The following is a 17,931-nucleotide window of genomic DNA, read 5'->3' as shown; positions in this document are numbered from 1 at the left end:
CAGCTAGCAGTAGCTTGCAGCAGCTAGCAGTAGCTAGCAGCAGCTAGCAGTGGCTAGTAGCTAGCAGCAGCTAGCAGTAGCTAGTAGCTAGCAGCAGCTAGCAGTAGCTAGTAGCTAGCAGTAAGCTTATTAGGTTAGCAGTAGCTAGCAGCAGCTAGCAGTAGCTAGCAGCAGCTAGCAGCTAGCAGCAGCTAGCAGCTAGCAGCAGCTAGCAGTAGCTAGTAGCTAGCAGCAGCTAGCAGTAGCTAGTAGCTAGCAGCAGCTAGCAGCAGCTAGCAGTAGCTAGCAGCAGCTAGCTAGCAGCAGCTAGCTAGCAGCAGCTAGCAGCTAGCAGCAGCTAGCAGCTAGCAGCTAGCAGCTAGCAGCAGCAGCAGCAGCTAGCAGCAGCTAGCAGCTAGCAGCTAGCAGCAGCAGCTACACAGCTAGCAGCGACGCTAGCAGCAAGCAGCTAAGCAGCTCGTAGCTGCAGCAGCTAGCTAGCGCAGCTAGCTAGCAGCAGCTAGCAGCAGCTAGCAGCTAGCTAGCTAGCAGCTAGCAGCAGCAGCTAGCAGCTAGCAGCAGCTAGCAGCAGCTAGCAGCTAGCAGCAGCAGCTAGCAGCTAGCAGCAGCTAGCAGCTAGCAGCTAGCAGCAGCTAGCAGCTAGCAGCAGCAGCAGCTAGCAGCAGCTAGCAGCTAGCAGCAGCTAGCAGCTAGCAGCAGCTAGCAGCAGCAGCTAGCAGCAGCAGCAGCAGCAGCAGCAGCAGCAGCAGCAGCAGCAGCAGCAGCAGCAGGGATTTTGACGAAGGAAAAATCTATTTCTGGGGGAAGACCTGTGTTGCCCGGTGAAAAGGATCCTGCTATCCACTTTTCTAGTATAAATAGGTTCTAAATATACCAGAGAAAAAAGCTAGCATGGTATGCTGAGGTTGCTACCCTCGCGCGAGCACCCTAAGGACGTCGGGTATAAAGTACAAGGCGAGTGGAAGCCACTATTCACAGGTCTCCTGCCAATTAGAGGTTTCCTGTCCAAAATCCCTCTCATGGGAAGAGCCGACCCAACAGCTACTACTTCCCCCTCTCTCGCTACTACTGTCACTACCCGACCCGAGCGCCATCTGCAATCCTGAATTTTTAGACGCTTTGGCTTGGATTTGTTTAAGGGTAAGGAAGTCAATTAGAAGGGCTGGGTTCACCGGGCGACACAGGTCTCTCCCCAGAAATAGATTTTTCCTTCGTCAAAATCCCTTTTCTGGGTCGACCTGTGTTCGCCGGTGAAAAGTTGCCAGAGAATGCCCATCCAAGCCTACTAGATACCAAGTAATCTTATAAGGAGGAGTTTAGTGAAGCCTGAGGTTCATTTTAGCTTAAATTTACTAACTTAACATATTACAAAATATCTAATTAAACTTAAACTTATGACTTAGAATTACTAATAACTTAAAGATATCACATAACTGACAGGGTATCCCGTAAGGAATTTATCACATTTCCAGAATATGTACAGTCCAGTCTATAAAAACAATCCGGAACCAAATATTTTATGTACAAGATTTGGTGGCAGGATGACGCCCAGGTCCTCTCAACCCAGAGGAGAGAGGTATAGTGGAGAGTACGAGCGAGGCAGGTAGAAAGGAGAGAGTATCAGGGAGGAAAGGGGTAGAAGGAGGATGATAGGATTATTATTCAGGGGAGACTATGCTCCCTGCAGCAATTGCTGGGAATTTAAAGGCTTCTAAATTTTTCAAATAGTGGCGCTTAAAAACTACCGGGGATTTCCAACCCGTATATTTCTTCAGATCCTAAAAATTCATATTTTGAAAATAATTAATGGAAGTAGCCACCGCCCGGAGGTCATGGACATGTGGGATGGAATCCGGGTTGGCTTGTTTAATAAAGTAGAGTATTTGCTGTCTAATACCTTTAAGAGAGAATGTGCCACCCTTTTCTCTAATAAAAAGAGGACCTAACGATGTTGCAGAGGTTCTGGCTAAAAAGGATTTAAGTGTAGTGACAGGGCACAATGATGTGTCCTGTGATAAAGGAATGACTTTCCATGGAGTCCATCTATTCTGTGGGTCCTCATTCTTAGCCAAGAAGCTCCGGTCTGGGGATAGTAGTACTTCCCCTAATGGTAGGAAATCTATGTGGTCTGGATTTCTTGAGAGAGCTGAAAGTTCGGATACTCTGGCACCGGAGGCCATAGCCATTAAGAATAAAGTTTTTTTTGGGAGGGTTATGTATGAGCATGATTCATTAATAGTGTCTGACGCCAATCTAAGTACATCATTCAAGAACCAAGTGACCTTCTGTGGGCGGACAGTTGGTCTCAGGCGTGCACATGCTCTCAGAATGGAGGAGAAGTAGGCATCCGACAAATTAATATTGAAGCCGACTTGAAAAATTTTCTTCAAAGCTGACTTGATTGTTGTAATAGTACTGGCGGCTAGGCCTTTCTCAAATAGAGTTCTAAAGAACGAGATTGCCAGATTTGTGGTCACTTTGTGGGCTCCTGACTCCTTTAGGAAGTTGGCCAATTTTTTAACAGCTGAATCATATTGCCTGAGAGTTGAATCTCTTTCATCTGATTCTATAAATACAATGTTACATGGATCAATACCTGCGTCTTTTTGGGCTGCAAACTTCATGAAGTCCATAAAGTTAGGGCTTTCAGAATTCTTGAGGAAGCTGACACAGTTTGAGTTTGTACTGTCTGTGTCAGTTCTGGGCGAGGGATCTGTTTGGGTTGGAGCTTCAGTTCTAGAAGGAGCGGAAACCAGTTGCTTTTCGGCCAATTGGGGGCCACTAATGCTACTTTTCCTGTGAAGGATCGTAGCTTGTGCAAGACCTTCATCAGAAGATTCACTGGAGGGAATAGATAAATTTTCTGCCAATTGTTCCAATTTATTGACATCGCATCTGTGGCATAGGCTAGAGGGTCCAGGTTGGGAGCCACATAGCATGGAAGCTTGTGGTTGGACTCTGTTGCGAATAAGTCCACTTGAAAGCCCGGGATTTGATTGTAAATCCACTAGAATGAATTCTTGTCCAGGGACCACTCTGATTCTAGTGGAGTAGTCCTCGAAAGAGCGTCCGTGATCACATTCCTGACTCCTGCCAGATGGGTTGCTGACAGGTGCCAATGACTCTTCGCTGCCAAAGCAAATACAGTGGTACCTCGACATACGAAAGGCTCAACTTACGAAAAACTCGAGATGTGAAAGCAAATACGAAAAATTTTACAGCTCTACATACAAAAATTTTTCAAGATACGAAAGGTTGTTGCTGTAAAGTCCCGAGATTCGCCCGGACCACCGGGAACAATTTTAAAACTCCCGCGCCGCCAACTGAGTAAACTCGCCACCCTCCTCCCTCTCTCCCATTGGTTCCTGATGCTAGTCACCCCATAAGGTCCTGCTCTCCTATTGGTCAGCATCTACCCCTTGTCCTTTAAGTATTTTATTGGTAAAAGGATGCTGTAAATTGAAAAACTTAATTCATGCAATACATTTAATAAAAAAAAACATTAGGTAAAGCTAGAAATCAAGAATAATAAAATGAATGGTTATTATACTATTTGGTAGTTTCAGTAGTTGAAGAGAGATAATGAAAATTTATGGCTTACTGTGTAAAGTGATTTGCTTGGCGGCTCGTTCGGGATACTACTAAGTGCTGAATGTAAACAGAAGTTTGGAAGCTTTTTTTTGTTTGTTTATTATAGTTAATGGTTACTTAATAATTATTTAAAATGAGTACATGCAATACATTTAATTAAAAAATTGTGAATTAGATATCATAAAATATAAAATAAATAAGACTGCCAATAAATACATATTTTTTAGAATTCTTCTTCTGTTTTATTATTACGTTATGTATACGTATGTTTCATTATAGCTGTCAGTAACTCGGTATCTCCATTAGGTAAAGATAGAATAAAGAATAGAAATGAATGGTTATTATACTGTTTGGTAGTTTCATTAGTTGAAGAGAGATACTAATGACAATTTATGGCTTACTGTGTGCTAGGAAAAATGATTGCTTGGCGTTCGTTCGGTACTCGTAAGATGGGTAAAAGCTGAATGTAAACAATCGATTGGAAGGTTTTTTTTGTTTGTTTGTGTATTATAGTTAATGATTAATTAATAATTATTTGAAATGAGTACATACTGATTATTTATACATTTTATTGGCATATTCTAAGCTTTTAGCTCTTAGGTTTAGATGTCAGAATCATAGACTAGGGTACAGAAGCAACGCTAACATAAGCTAGGCTTATTGCTAAGGGACATATGCTAAAGTCATATGCAGTAAAAATGGGGTTGAACATTACATGCAGTTGAATATTACTCAAGTATGTACAGTATTTTGCCTTTTAGGAGTCATATTTCTTCCGTCGGATCGGCGTCGTAACCCTAGAACATGTGTTTTAGGCCTGGAAATATAATTTACTGGGGTGTTTTTGGAGGGCTTGGAACGGATTAGCCATTTTACATGTAAAATGTGGTCCAAGATACGAAAACCTCATGATATGAAGGGCGCCTCGGAACGGATTAATTTCGTATCTCGAGGTACTACTGTATTGCGATCAGCACGTGTTTCAGTTTGCTTGACCTGGAACCTCCCCTGTTTATGCAATGTACCACCACTAGGCTGTCTGAGACTATCCTCACATGGCTGTTCCTGACTGGAGTTAGTCGCTTTAAGGTTAGGTAAACTGCCATAGCTTAGCTTCTAGCACATTGATATGGAACTGGTGGAACGTATTCGACCATATCCCTTGAACCTTCTTGTGCTGAGAGTATTCCCCCCAGCCACTCAGTGACGCGTCTGTATGAATTGTCAAAGATGGCGGGGGGAATTGCAGTGGTACTGCCCTGGTTAGGTTCTTGTGCTTCGTCCATGGGCAAAGCCTCTTTGCTAGTATGGGTGGAATTACTGAGGTCTTGTCTCCGAGATAGTTGTTGGCTCTCTTTCTCCAGACACGATTGATATCCTTCAATCTTGCTTTCAGTAGGACGTCCGTTATTGATGCAAACTGTAGTGAACCGAGGATTCTCTCTAGGGTACGACGAGAGGCCTTTTTGTTCCTGAGAAACTGTTTTGCAGCTGCAGCTATCTCCTTGGCCTTCCTGGGTGGAAGGGATAGCCTGTGTTTTTCTAGGTCCCATTGGATTCCCAAACATTGAAAGCGGGAAGCCGGTTCCAGCCGAGATTTCTCCTTGTTTATTTGAAAACCCAGAAACTTCAAGAGTTCTATTACTTTGGCTGTCGACCTGCGGCATTCCTCGATGCTGGCTGCCCAGATGAGCCAGTCGTCTAGGTAGGCTACCAACATTATTTCCCTGGTTCTCAGTTCTTGGACTATCGTCTCTCCTAGCTTGGTGAATATTCTGGGCGCCATGTTGAGCCCGAACGGCATGACTCTGAATAAGTAAGCTTTGTTCCCTAGCCTGAAGCCTAGGTATGGAGAGAAGTTCCTTGCTACCGGAACATGATAGTTAGCTTCTGTAAGATCTATAGAGGTGGTGACGGCCCCACGGGGAAGCATACGGAACTTGTCGCAAAATGTATGAATTGAGCCTTGACAAGTCCAGAATCACTCTTCTTTTGTCCGAGTCCTTCTTTGGAACATTGAACAGACGTCCTTGAAATTTTAGTCTGCTTACTTTCTTTATGGCCTTCTTTTGTAGGAGATCTTTGGTATATTCTACCAGGTCCGCTGTTGGGATCTGGAAGAAGTTTATTGGTGGTGGAGGCCCTTCCTTCCATTTCCACCCCAGGCCCTTGGAGATTATACTGTGTGCCCATGGACTGAAGGTCCAATGGTCTCGAAAGAGATATAATCTCCCTCCTACCTGCGATCTCTCACTGGTTGGCTGCAGGTTTGTACCCTCTCCCTCCTCGGAATCCTCTACCCCTTGAGCCGCTTCGTAGCCGGGAGTGGCCTCTGGCTCTACTGCTACCGGCATGCCTGTTGTAGCTATGAAAAGATTCCCTAGCTTCATAGGCGGGGTTAAAGGCGGGGGAGGTTATGATGGCTCTGGAGGTTGAGAGTCGCTGGGCCGGCGGAGTCTGTAGCAGAACAAACTACTGCTGTGGCTGGGCCTTTGATGTTGATGGCTTCCCAACTTGGGACATTGGGACTGCCTGAACAACCTCCTGAGGTCGAGAGGACTTATAGGGCATGTACCTCCTCGGCCTCTTCTTTGCACTAGCTTGCTGTCCAGGTGCTTCAAACTTCCGTTTGAAGGGAAGTCCCCACCAGACACGGAGGCTCTGGTTGGCTCTAGATGCTTCCCTCAAGACATTGTCTACTTCTTTTTGAGGAAACAGGTTTTCCCCCCAGATTGATGCCTTTATCAACCTGTTGGGTTCATGCCTGATGGAAGCCTCCGCCAGGACGAATTTCCTGCAAGCTCGTCTTGCTATGCCAAAGTCATATAGGTCTGACTGGTAAATCTGTAATAGACTTTTCGTCAAGACCTGGAACACTTGTTCGTCTTTATAGGTCGAGGCTACCAACTCCATTGAGGTAACGGAGTTGATAGACCTTGCTAGTCATGACCTAGCCTCAAATTCTGTTTTAATCAGGTTCTCCGGAAGCTTGGGTAGTCTGTCGGAGAATAAGGTTGAGGCACAGTCCGCATCCAGTTTACCTACCGTAAACGTGGCTGGAGCTTTGTGCCAGAATTCTCTACTGGCAGGGAGGAGAAGGGAGGTAGCCTCTGTCTCCTTTAAAGCCGGGAGAGGTTTATCCTCTGCTATGGCTTGGAGAGTTACCTCCATCACCTTGTCGGTGCAGGGCGACGGGACTCGATCCAGTGTAACGAACATGGTGTATGAGCCTTTGTGAGGCGTTAACCTGGTGTTAACGCACTCCCATTCGGCCATGGTGCGTGCCCAGACAGCTTGGGCTTGGTCCCTCGGGAAGATCACAGCCTCCTTTGGGACCTTGTCCACTTTAACAAGCGCGTGCTCCGGTAGTCTGGCGAACCCAAGGAAGGGGAACTGGAGATCTTTCGGGTAAAATTCGAAGTCCTCCAGTGGCCGGGTCCTGCACCCTTCAATGGTTAACTTCCCATCTATGTATGGGGCATGCATACAAGCCACCATGGATTACTTTTGTGGAAGGGTGGGAGCTTGGAAGCGTCCGGCACTGCCATAGTCAGCGCCGGAGATCCAGAGTGGAGAAAACCAGACATCATGTCCTGTAGTGGTTTGATCTGCTCAGCCACTATGTCAGAAACTGACTGGCCAGAGACCTCAGATCTGGAGGCGCGTCGCAGTGACTCAAACCTCTCGTTTACTGCCTCCCTAACCTTCCTCAATAGAAGGTTAGCGAGCAGTTCGTGGTCTACGCCGGACTCCGTCGCCTTGGGTTTCGCGGACTTCCATCTCAATCCCTTTGAAGGGAGAGAACCCTTGGCAGCAGGCGACTTGTCATACGATGTCGACGGCCTTGGGGCCGGAGATGACTCATTCGCCGCTGACAGAGTCGGCTTTGATCCCTTGGGCAGGGATTTCGGTCTTACAGACTTTTCCTTGGGACGAACCGACCATGAGCTGTCCCAGGCGGGGGTAGACTTAGAGAAGCCCTGGAAAGAAGAGGTAGAAGGAGTTGGGCTTAGGAGACTACCTGCCTCACTTACCTCGCCACTTACCTGCTCTCCCAGGGCCATGGGTTCGGTGTGGATGTTGCTGGCAGCCACATCCGCCATCAAATCCTCTTGGTCGTCCGGATGGGGGGCTGTCTCCGCTCGGATGGCAGCGATGATTGGGGCCGCCAGACGTGGCTGGACTGACGCTGAAGGGGACCCCTTGAACAGAAGGGATCCCAGGCTGGCGTCCAAGATGTAGGGATGACCCGACGGCGCGTTTCCTCCCGTACCCGGAGACCCAGCGCTTCAGGTTCGCCTTGGCGTTCTGGCAGGCGTCCTTACTCGACTGTCCGGGAGGAAGGGGAATTAACCTTCCGGACATAGGAAACCAGATTGTTGAACAATATTGTCATATGGTTTATTACAATTTTCATCATGAAGAAAAGGGGGGGGGGGGGGGGGTAAGATGCTTACCTGATCATTCAAAAGGATCATCACCATCTCGTAACAGATGGTGCAGGCCTCTGGGTGCCAAACCATATACGGAAGCTGTCCCTCCTCGGCTACAAAGGGAACGGAGCAGTTCGCGTGGGAGCGACACACTTCGTGCCCCACGGTCTCGCCGAGGGAGGTGGAGCACCCCGGCGACTGACAGCGCACCTTCAGTAATGGTAATTATTAATGAGTATCAACCTCAAGGAGTGCCGGAGCTGCTCTGGCGAGGGTGTGGAACTTAAACTAGATAAAGTTCAAGACTTACTCATTAATAAACATGCAATTCACTGACTAATTTCTTATAAATGAAAGCTAACTGCCTGGTCTCGGTCTCGGTCCCGCTCCTGGATTTTATGTAGGGCTAGTACTTGAGATCCAATATCCGGCGGACTATGAGGAGGACAGGCCTCAACTCTGTAAGTCCGGCCGGACCGGAGGGCTACATATGAACGTAGGCGCCTACATTATCTCCAAGGATGAGAACTGAGCTATAGCAGGTTTAATGCAAAACTCCGGTGGCGGATGTGAAGGTGAGTCACTCTCCATCGGCACCGCAAGGGTCCGGAGCTGTTCACTGTACAATCCCTCAAGGCTTAGCTCACCTGAAGTCTCATTTCTCTTTGTCTTAGCCACTGGCTGTGGAATAGGCGGAGGTGGCGGGTCAGGGTAAGGTAATTCCATATCTGATGTTGCCTACCTCTACTGACGGGGGGTGGGAGCAAGGTTCCTACGCCAATTCCACTGTTAGAGGAGCCGGAGAAAGAGGCAACGGAGCGGTGGAGCAACATATATACTGCCCGAAGCCGTAATACCCCTCACACCCGTCCCCCTCCTTCCACTTATGTGAAACTCAAGCAGACGTTCCTCACTAAGAGTACTAGTACCACGAGTTATGACAGTTCGGCTGGGCCAAGCCTTGTAGTGGGTGGGTGGGGGGTGGGTGTGGGGGGTGGGGGGGGGGGGGGTGGGGGGGGGGGGTGTTGCCACCTGTACAATCAGAGGTGGCTACCCATTAGCGGTTGTGTAGGCTACCACTATAGGGGTGGTAGTGTGACCGGGCCCATGGCCCGTCGTGGTTGGTACAACAACCGGTTGGGGTGGCCCTCGATCGAGAGGTATAGCCTACTACAAAGGGTTAAACCAAGACAAATATTAACCAGACCTTTTACAGTACAGTAATACAGAATTGCATAATGACAATAACAGATATACATCAGACTTGATAATGAGGTACTATGGAAGAGTTGCAAGGGGTTCTTTTATACATATTTTTTGGGAAAATTACCGATATGGATTTAACTGACTAACCGAGATCGCTAGCGACATGGAATGCCAGGTAAATTCTCCTTTAAGATATCATTATGCGGACAGTACCCTCAACTAAACCTACCAAATTCGAATTTATTCGATTCAGACTGGCCAGGAGGATAGATTCCATAAAATGAAAGAGAGAGGGGCTCTCTTATCATTGATATCTCCTCTGGAGAGCCTTAACTTCTTCAGGAAAAAGACATAAGAGTAACGGTTAAGGACAGTTAGCCTACCTTATTAATATATGTTGCCACCTGTACGATCAGAGGTGGCTACCCATTAGCGGTTGTGTAGGCTACCACTGTAGGGGTGGTAGTGTGACTGGGCCCATGGCCTGTCGTGGTTGGTACAACAACCGGTTGGGGTGGCCCTCGATCGAGAGGTATAGCCTACTACAAAGGGTTAAACCGAAGGAGGGTAGGCCAAGACAAATATTAACCAGACCTTTTACAGTACAGTAATACAGAATTGCATAATGACAATAACAGATATACATCAGACTTGATAATGAGGTACTATGGAAGAGTTGCAAGGGGTTCTTATATACATATTTTTTGGGAAAATTACCGATATGGATTTAACTGACTAACCGAGATCGCTAGCGACACGGAACGCCAGGTAAATTCTCCTTTAAGATATCATTATGCGGACAGTACCCTCAACTAAACCTACCAAATTCGAATTTATTCGATTCAGACTGGCCAGGAGGATAGATTCCATAAAATGAAAGAGAGAAGAGGCTCTCTTATCATTGATATCTCCTCTCGAGAGCCTTAACTTCTTCAGGGAAAAGACATAAGAGTAACGGTTAAGGACAGTTAGCCTACCTTATTAATATAGTTGGGCTGAACTGTGGATCTCAACTCTTCCACCTCTTCAGTGAATTAATGAATAGATATATTTGCATATATTTACTTTTGAAAATAATAATAATTCATGCAAATTTACATTGGTGAGAGAGAACGAGTTACCAACTCCCTCTCTCTCTCCCACTAAATAATAGACTGCGTAGCCTATCAATGATAACAATAATATTATTATTATGTCGAGATCACTCGGACGCATTCGGTACTTCTACGACATAATTTCTAATAATAGTAACAAATATAAAATGAGAACACCAGAATTAGGTACTTTTAAATGCAAATATTTGATTTATTCTTATTTAAGCGAAAATATGCGTACCTAATTCCCACGCGTTCTTGCTCATGGTCCCAAAATGGCAATACTTTCTACGGGGCTGAAGGCCAATAAGGAAGTCCCGCAACCTTATAATTTATGAAAAACAGAAATTGGGGTACTCAACTTTGGTGTGGAAGACATCTCAGCGGAAGCCATCACGAAATAAGTGCTTAAATCACAGAAAATAATGAGCAAGAAAAAACGTGTCGCAGATTAACGAGTTCTAAAACAGGATTGAAGATGGTGCTCGGGTCGGGTAGTGACAGTAGTAGCGAGAGAGGGGGAAGTAGTAGCCGTTGGGTCAGCTCTCCCCATGAGAGGGATTTTGGAAAGGAAACCTCTAATTGGCAGGAGACCTGTGAATAGTGGCTTCCACTCGCCTTGTACTTTATACCCGACGCCCTTAGGGTGCTCGCGTGAGGGTAGTAACCTCAGTATACCATGCTAGCTTTTTTCTCTGGTATATTTAGAACCTATTTATACTAGAAAAGTGGATAGCAGGATCCTTTTCACCGGCGAACACAGGTCGACCCAGAAATAATAATATTAATAAAAAAGTCATTACAAAATTCGTATGTGGCAGTATTTTAAAGAGATATAAATGACCTTTCCATTTCACTTATGTAAGGATAACTCCTCTCTCTTACTGAAATGAGAGAATTTTTATGGTAGATGCATGTGTTTATTAATATTTCCAAATAATAATAATAATAATAACAATAATAATAATCAATAATAATAATAATAAAAATAATAATAATAATAAGATAACTAATTTCAAATGAAAATTCTTCCCTTCATCTTTTTCTATATCAAATTCCCTGCCTTCTCATAACTCATGATGCTTGGAGCTGGGAAGCTGTCAAATATTTCAAGTGACAGTGCCAAACAATGGTTTTCATGCAATCTCTCTCTCTCTCTCTTCTCTCCTCTCTCTCTCTCTCTCTCTCTCTCTCGTCCTCTCTCATCTTCTCTCTCTCTCTCTCTCTCCACAAGTGTTAGAAGTATGTATAGAAGTATGTATATAAGTATGTATATACCCTTAAGGGTACTAATGTTTAGGATTACTTTGAAATTATATTAATACAGTCTCTAAGATTAATACAGTAATATGATAATAATTTAAGGTAAATTTGATGTAGGATGTTACATAATGTATACATAACTGTAAGTATACATTTGGTATTTGAACTTTCAAGATAGGCAGATATAGGCATTTTTAGATGGAAGTTCTGACTATTCGTGGGTTTGAGTTATTCGCGGGGGTGTCTGGTACACATCCCCCGCGAATACTGGGAGAACACCGTACTTGGGTAGGCATTGTACAGAGAGAAAGGCGACATTGCTAGGAATACCACGAACAAATAATTCGGTTGAACGCTGGCACCGCACATTTCAACAACGAACGCCAGTCATTCATCCAAATTTATCTCGCCTTATGAACAAACTAAAAATAGAGCCAAATGACTGGGAAATAACAATACAACATGCTTTATGCAGCATTATGCCTAGAATTATACTAAAATAAAAATGCAATTGTTAATGAAAGGTTAAAAAAACTCTACTATGAAAATTTAGATAGATTACAGTATTAAAAGCCATTGCACATAATTTTTAATTTTGTTTATTCTATTCATTCTAATAATTTGTAAGTTTGAAGCAGTTTCGATAAATGTATATTACTCATTATTCCACTAAAAGCACTGTTAATTCTCAAAAATCAAAATCTTTAATAGTTTCAGTTATAGCCTTTTATTTTAATGTTACGTTTCCTTTAAGAAGAAACCTGTGAAGCTAAAAGAAAAGTGGACAAGACAAATTTTATTGGTATAAAATAAGTAGTTGGGAGATGCACAAATGAAAAATATTTCTATAAAAAAACATTGCGTGATTACCTGTCCAAGTGTTAAAATAAACATATGAAAAAGGTTTCTAAAAAAAAAAATTGAGCAATTATTTGTTCGGCTGTTAAAAAATAAAGATTACGTAGCGTTGGAACATATTTTTTCCTGAGAATAAGTCGAAATAATTTTTAAAAGTTCATTAAATATTTTATAAGACAAACAAACATCTCATACTCAATTAATAACCATTCTTCTATAATCCATCTTTCTTGTTCTCCATCATTTTTTCATAACGTCCTGAGACCAACAGTCTGGGGGCAAAACATCTGGGGACCAACTGTCCAGGGGCCAACTGTCTGGGGACAAAATGTCCGGTCACGGTGTGAACTCAGGGAAGCTCGCCAACGAGTGACCTACATGGAACTAGTCTTAGACTCAGGGGACAACATGATGGTTCCTCTTCCCTATGGAACAGGAGTCAATGGAAGACCCAACTGCCACCTCAGTTCGAGGAGGCAGACCCTTAAAAGTCCCGTGACAAAACTTCTTAGGGCGGGGGGGAGACTACCTTCTCCTTCTTCAGCAGGGGGAGCCTTCAAATTCGAGGGGGAGGAAGTTGAAGAATACAATGATGACGATGAAGGCAAAGAGGATGATGACGACACTTGACGAGCTCCCTTCCTCCTTAACTTTTTTGCCAACTTCTGCAAGACTTCTATAGGACAAAGTTCAGTCACCAGCAGAAGTAGAGTTAATAATCAACAGGCAGTTGTGTAGACACTGTCCAGTGATGAAACTCCACGATAACAGCAGCAAATTAATATGATTTTCAGCAGGGGAAAAGTACACACACTTGAAGGTCAATGTCACAGCATGCTAACGAGTCACAGGCACAATTCCGAGTTTAGGATAGCCAGCATGAAGAGATATCTAACCACCTAAAGCTGCAATCTATTATTGCTCACTGTTAGCCTGTAGAAGAAAGAAAATATGACTAAAAAAGAAGGATACTCCTCTCGCATCCAAGAGCCACTGCCCTCCGAAATGAGATGAATCCCTTAAAATCAAAACCATAAGGGCACCGTCCCTCTTTGTCCATAAGCTATTGAAAAGGGTGAAGGAAAAGTGTGAATACTGGGAGAAAAAACAAAGGGAAAACTTCCGAATTTCCTCTCTGTAATTCTCCACAGCATAAGCATAAATATCAAATAAATATACTCTCTTGCCCTGACTTTAATGGCGAAAATAAGTGATAAGGTTATAGATACATCCTTACCCCCCACCCTCAACACATTAAGGTGAAAGGCAGCTAGCAAGACTTATCACAGAAAGTGGGTTTGTATATTAATTATTAAAGCCAATTAATTATTACTATCAAATAAAACATATCTAAAATATTAAAAACAATGAAAGAAAGATTCCAACGTCAAGACGTGATTAACAGGTAGTCATCAAGAGCTCACAAATATATTTCTTCAATGGAAGACGGCCATAAGCAAACTGGAGAGTTTACATCTGGGCAGGCAGGTCTACCAACCTACCAGACGGTAGTTACTGCCTAACCATCTTGTTCAAGAATTTAATGGCCATTTTCCAGCTTTGCCATAAAGTAATTCATAATGTAAGGCAGGTCATTCATGCTCAGACATGACAAAAGGGGAGAAGCATAGAAGGAAATGACATAGCCATTGACGTTACAACCCAGTCTGTATAAATTGCTCATTTGCTTCTTGGACGTGGTAGAATGATAACCGAGGTACCCTCCAATGGCAAACTGGAAGATATGGTAATTTGAGCTATAATTTGCATCAAATTGAATAACCATGCTATGAATAGAAAAAGATGTTTGACAAAAAAGTTTTCTCATGCTTCCCCCATAAACGAACTCAAATATCATCCAAGTGATTGGTATAATTATTTGAGGATGGGCGAGGATAAATTTAGGGAAATGCTGGCATTAACCCTTAAACGTCGACTGGACGTATTTTACGTCGACATTTTTTGCCTCTCAGGTGCCGACTGGACGTATTTTACGTAGACATACAAAAGTTTTTTTAAAAATTCGCGGAAAAATACTTTTAGGGCTACCAGCCGAAAACTCTTGAATCACGCGCCTTTTCTTTTACGTCCGCGCGGTAACTTTCCGAAAAAATCATATGTGCGATTGTGGTAATGTTTGCACCATTTTAAATTAGCCGTTACATAAAGTTTTATATATGAAAATGTGCACAATTTCATGTAGAATACAACAAAAAATAATTGAAGGTTGTAGCTTTTCTCATTTTTGAAATATTTGCATGTAAATCATGATAAATAGAAAAAAAACCACGTTCGGTCAACTTTGACTCTACTGAAATGGTCGAAAACCGCAATTGTAAGCTAAAACTCTTACAGTCTAGCAATATTCAGTCATTTATCTTCATCTTGAAACAAATTCAAAGTCTCTAGCACAATATTTAGATTTATGGTGAATTTAAAAATAAAACTTTCCTTCCCTCCGCTCGCGGATTCTCCGCCACAAATCTCCGAAATGCGTACGTCCCATTCTCGGAATATTTGCTCAGTTTCATATTAGGCATTTCATAGAGTTTTATATATGAAAATTTGCGCAATTTCATGTAGAATAAGACGAAAAATATTTGAAGGTTGTAGCTTTTCTTATTTCCAAAATAATTGCATATAAAAAAATATAAAAAAATTTGACATTCGGTCAACTTTAACTCGTCAGATATGGTTGAAAACTGCAATTGTAAGCTAATACTCTTACAGTATAGTAATATTCAATCATTTGTCTTCATTTTGAAAGAAATTGGAAGTCTCTAGGACAATATTTAGATTTATGGTGAATTTTTGAAAAAAATATTTGTTTACGTCCGTGCGTTACGAATTCATGCATTACTTTGTGATAATATTTTCTCTGTGTTGCTTTTATCGTTTTACAATGTGTTATATACCAAAATGATTGCAATTTAGTGTACATTACAATGAAAAAAAATTAACTTGTTACCTTTAACCGTTTTGCGCATAGCGCGATTTAAATACAATTATATATGAAATTTTGTTTTCGCTCTTATCATATATCACATTATTTATATATGATAATGATAATTTTTTCATTTCTGATGGTTGCATACTAAACTTCAGGCAATGACAAAAAAAAGGAGCCAAAAATGAACTCTTAATCTTGAAAACTACGCGCGCGTTGTGATTTTTTGAAAAAAATATTTTTTCCGCTTCCGCGCTCACTCTGAGACCGCCTCGGCACACGGAAGACGATTTTTAATATACCCCTTCGGCATTTAAGGGTTAATAACACCTTATATCAAGAAATCAGACATTTGTATGGGATAATCTATATGTACCAACAGACTGACCGCCACACTATGGTATTTAGCGACTGGGAGATCTTATGAGGACCTCAAGTTCAGTGTGGCGATGTCTCCTCAGCGGCTTGGGAATATCGGTGACCGGTAAGCAAGTCACAGGAAAAAATGTCACTTAAAAAGTCACAATTTTGGCTAGGGGAAAAAAAAAAGTCAGAAAAAATTCACATTTATTTATGGTGACTGGTAATAAGATCATGGGAAAAATTCACAGTACTTCTTGGGGCCATTATTTTTATGATATTTACAGTCTTTCATGTTTTTACGGTAATCCCCAACAGGCTTGTACTAAACACGCCTTTGCAAAGGTGGATACATGGATACATACTGAGTTCAAATTTACCCTTGGGATTCACTATGAAAGATTAGTGTGACCTTTTTTTTCCTGTGGCATTTTTCCCTGTTTTTTTTTTCTGCGACATTTTTACTTGGATTTGGAAAATCATCCCTGAAAGAACTTCTAATGTTTATTTTCTTGGTGGCAGTGTCCCATGTAGCATCTGGATATCTATCCTTTGGCTTGTTTATTAAAATATCGTAAGCGATATTTTCCCCATTTCTGTCTGAAGAACATTTGTATTTTGTATTCCATAAGCATGTGATTTAGATAAAGCAATCCAGTCAGTCCAAAACAACTTATTAACCCATACTTCTACCAGAGTTAAAGAATTTCCTGAGTCATGCATCCCAGACAACACTGGGTATTACCGAAACGATAAATACAGGTTTGTGCTGAAGTAACCTCCATTCATTCATGCACGGATATTAATACCTTATTTCAAAAAAAGTCGCTACGATTTATCTGTGCGACAGTCTGTATCGACTAAAAACAACCACATTCACGTACTGACGTTCAACGTTCCTCCCACTTTTCTACAAGTCTTAAGACTGGGTCTGAGCGTGAGTGCAGTCCTTAATGGACCAAGGGTTTGTTTATCATGTAAGAACAATTGATCCTGAAAGCTTGAATGCTACTCAAATAAGAGATAATACTTCACCAAAATCCAACCATCTAAATGAAAATCAGTAAACAAAGGCTGGCAGAAAAACAATGAAGCTATTTGCTAAGTCATATATTCTGATACTCCTGACAGTAAGTCTGTCACCTACATTAAACAATCGATGTGCTACCCAAATTTGCGTGAGTTGAACTATAGCTATGTAATTACTTGGTAAGTTACTTGTTTGAAAATGCTCTTACCTAAACATTCATAATTAGGTTCACCAAGGTAAACCCTGTAGCATATTATGAAGGAATCTGCTCCTTGTCTAAATGAGAGCTTGTAAGCAGGTGTGATTCTTGTAACTGCAATCAAAGACTTTAGCAGCACCTGTTGAAAATAAGAGTAAGATGTAATGGGTAAGAAATGTGCAGCAAACAACGTTCAACAACAAAGAACCTTTTTACTTCCTGGTTTTGTTTCTTGATCTACCTACAGAAGCAGCTTCTGATAAAGATACTACTTCAGCACTGACATGTATAATTAGAAAACCTTTACCAAAAGGTAACAATTACCTGCAGTAAGGTTTACCTATTGACCTTTCCACTAAATTACAATCAGTTTTCACACATACTGCAAATCCACTATACCTGTCATTATTAAAAACATTTAGGCTTAAGAAAACTGTTATAAGATTCACCTTAACATGTAAAAGTCAATCATGTGCTAATAGGTTAAACTCACTATTTTTCCCTGCAACCATTTCTGGTAGTAGCAGTCTCATTCAAGTTTAGCAGCATAAAAAGTGCTTCAAATTGCATATTTTTGTACTTTCTTGATGCAAAATAAAAATAAAAATAAAAATTTGGAACAGCTTTTATTTCCACTGACTCTAACATGGACATATAAGTGGAACTAAACAATAACCCACAGTTGCGTACCAAAGGAAAGGGTTTGGATAGGGCCCTCCGATACTACATACTATGGTGACTGATACTATGTTCTGTTGCTACTGAATTTACCTAGTCAAACATGCAATATTTTTCGTATTTTAAAACAACCCTATATTTTACGTATGCATGACAACTGACTAGAGAAGGATAAAAAAAGGGGGGGAGGACTTCTCCCACAAGCATTTTGTTACCAGGTGGAAGCCCTATAATAATGCTCTGTACTCCAAGAGTTATCCTAAGTCTCCATA

At 42.2% G+C, this 17,931-nt stretch overlaps 1 protein-coding gene across 1 annotated transcript in view; it reads right to left on the bottom strand.

The window, feature by feature from the left end:
• Positions 1-17,931, bottom strand: part of LOC135215343 (autophagy-related protein 13-like) — a gene marked incomplete at its 5' end in the record, with an annotated part of 141,961 nt that overhangs the window by 78,393 nt on the left and 45,637 nt on the right. The window contains 1 exon segment of the mRNA XM_064249900.1: positions 16,991-17,120. Within this exon segment, the coding sequence (XP_064105970.1) occupies positions 16,991-17,120 (130 nt within the window).

Source organism: Macrobrachium nipponense, chromosome 5 (genome assembly GCF_015104395.2).
Source record: "Macrobrachium nipponense isolate FS-2020 chromosome 5, ASM1510439v2, whole genome shotgun sequence".
NCBI classification, from domain to species: domain Eukaryota; kingdom Metazoa; phylum Arthropoda; class Malacostraca; order Decapoda; family Palaemonidae; genus Macrobrachium; species Macrobrachium nipponense.
Note: the sequence above shows the minus strand (reverse complement) of the source record. Positions and strands in the feature narration are given on the sequence as shown.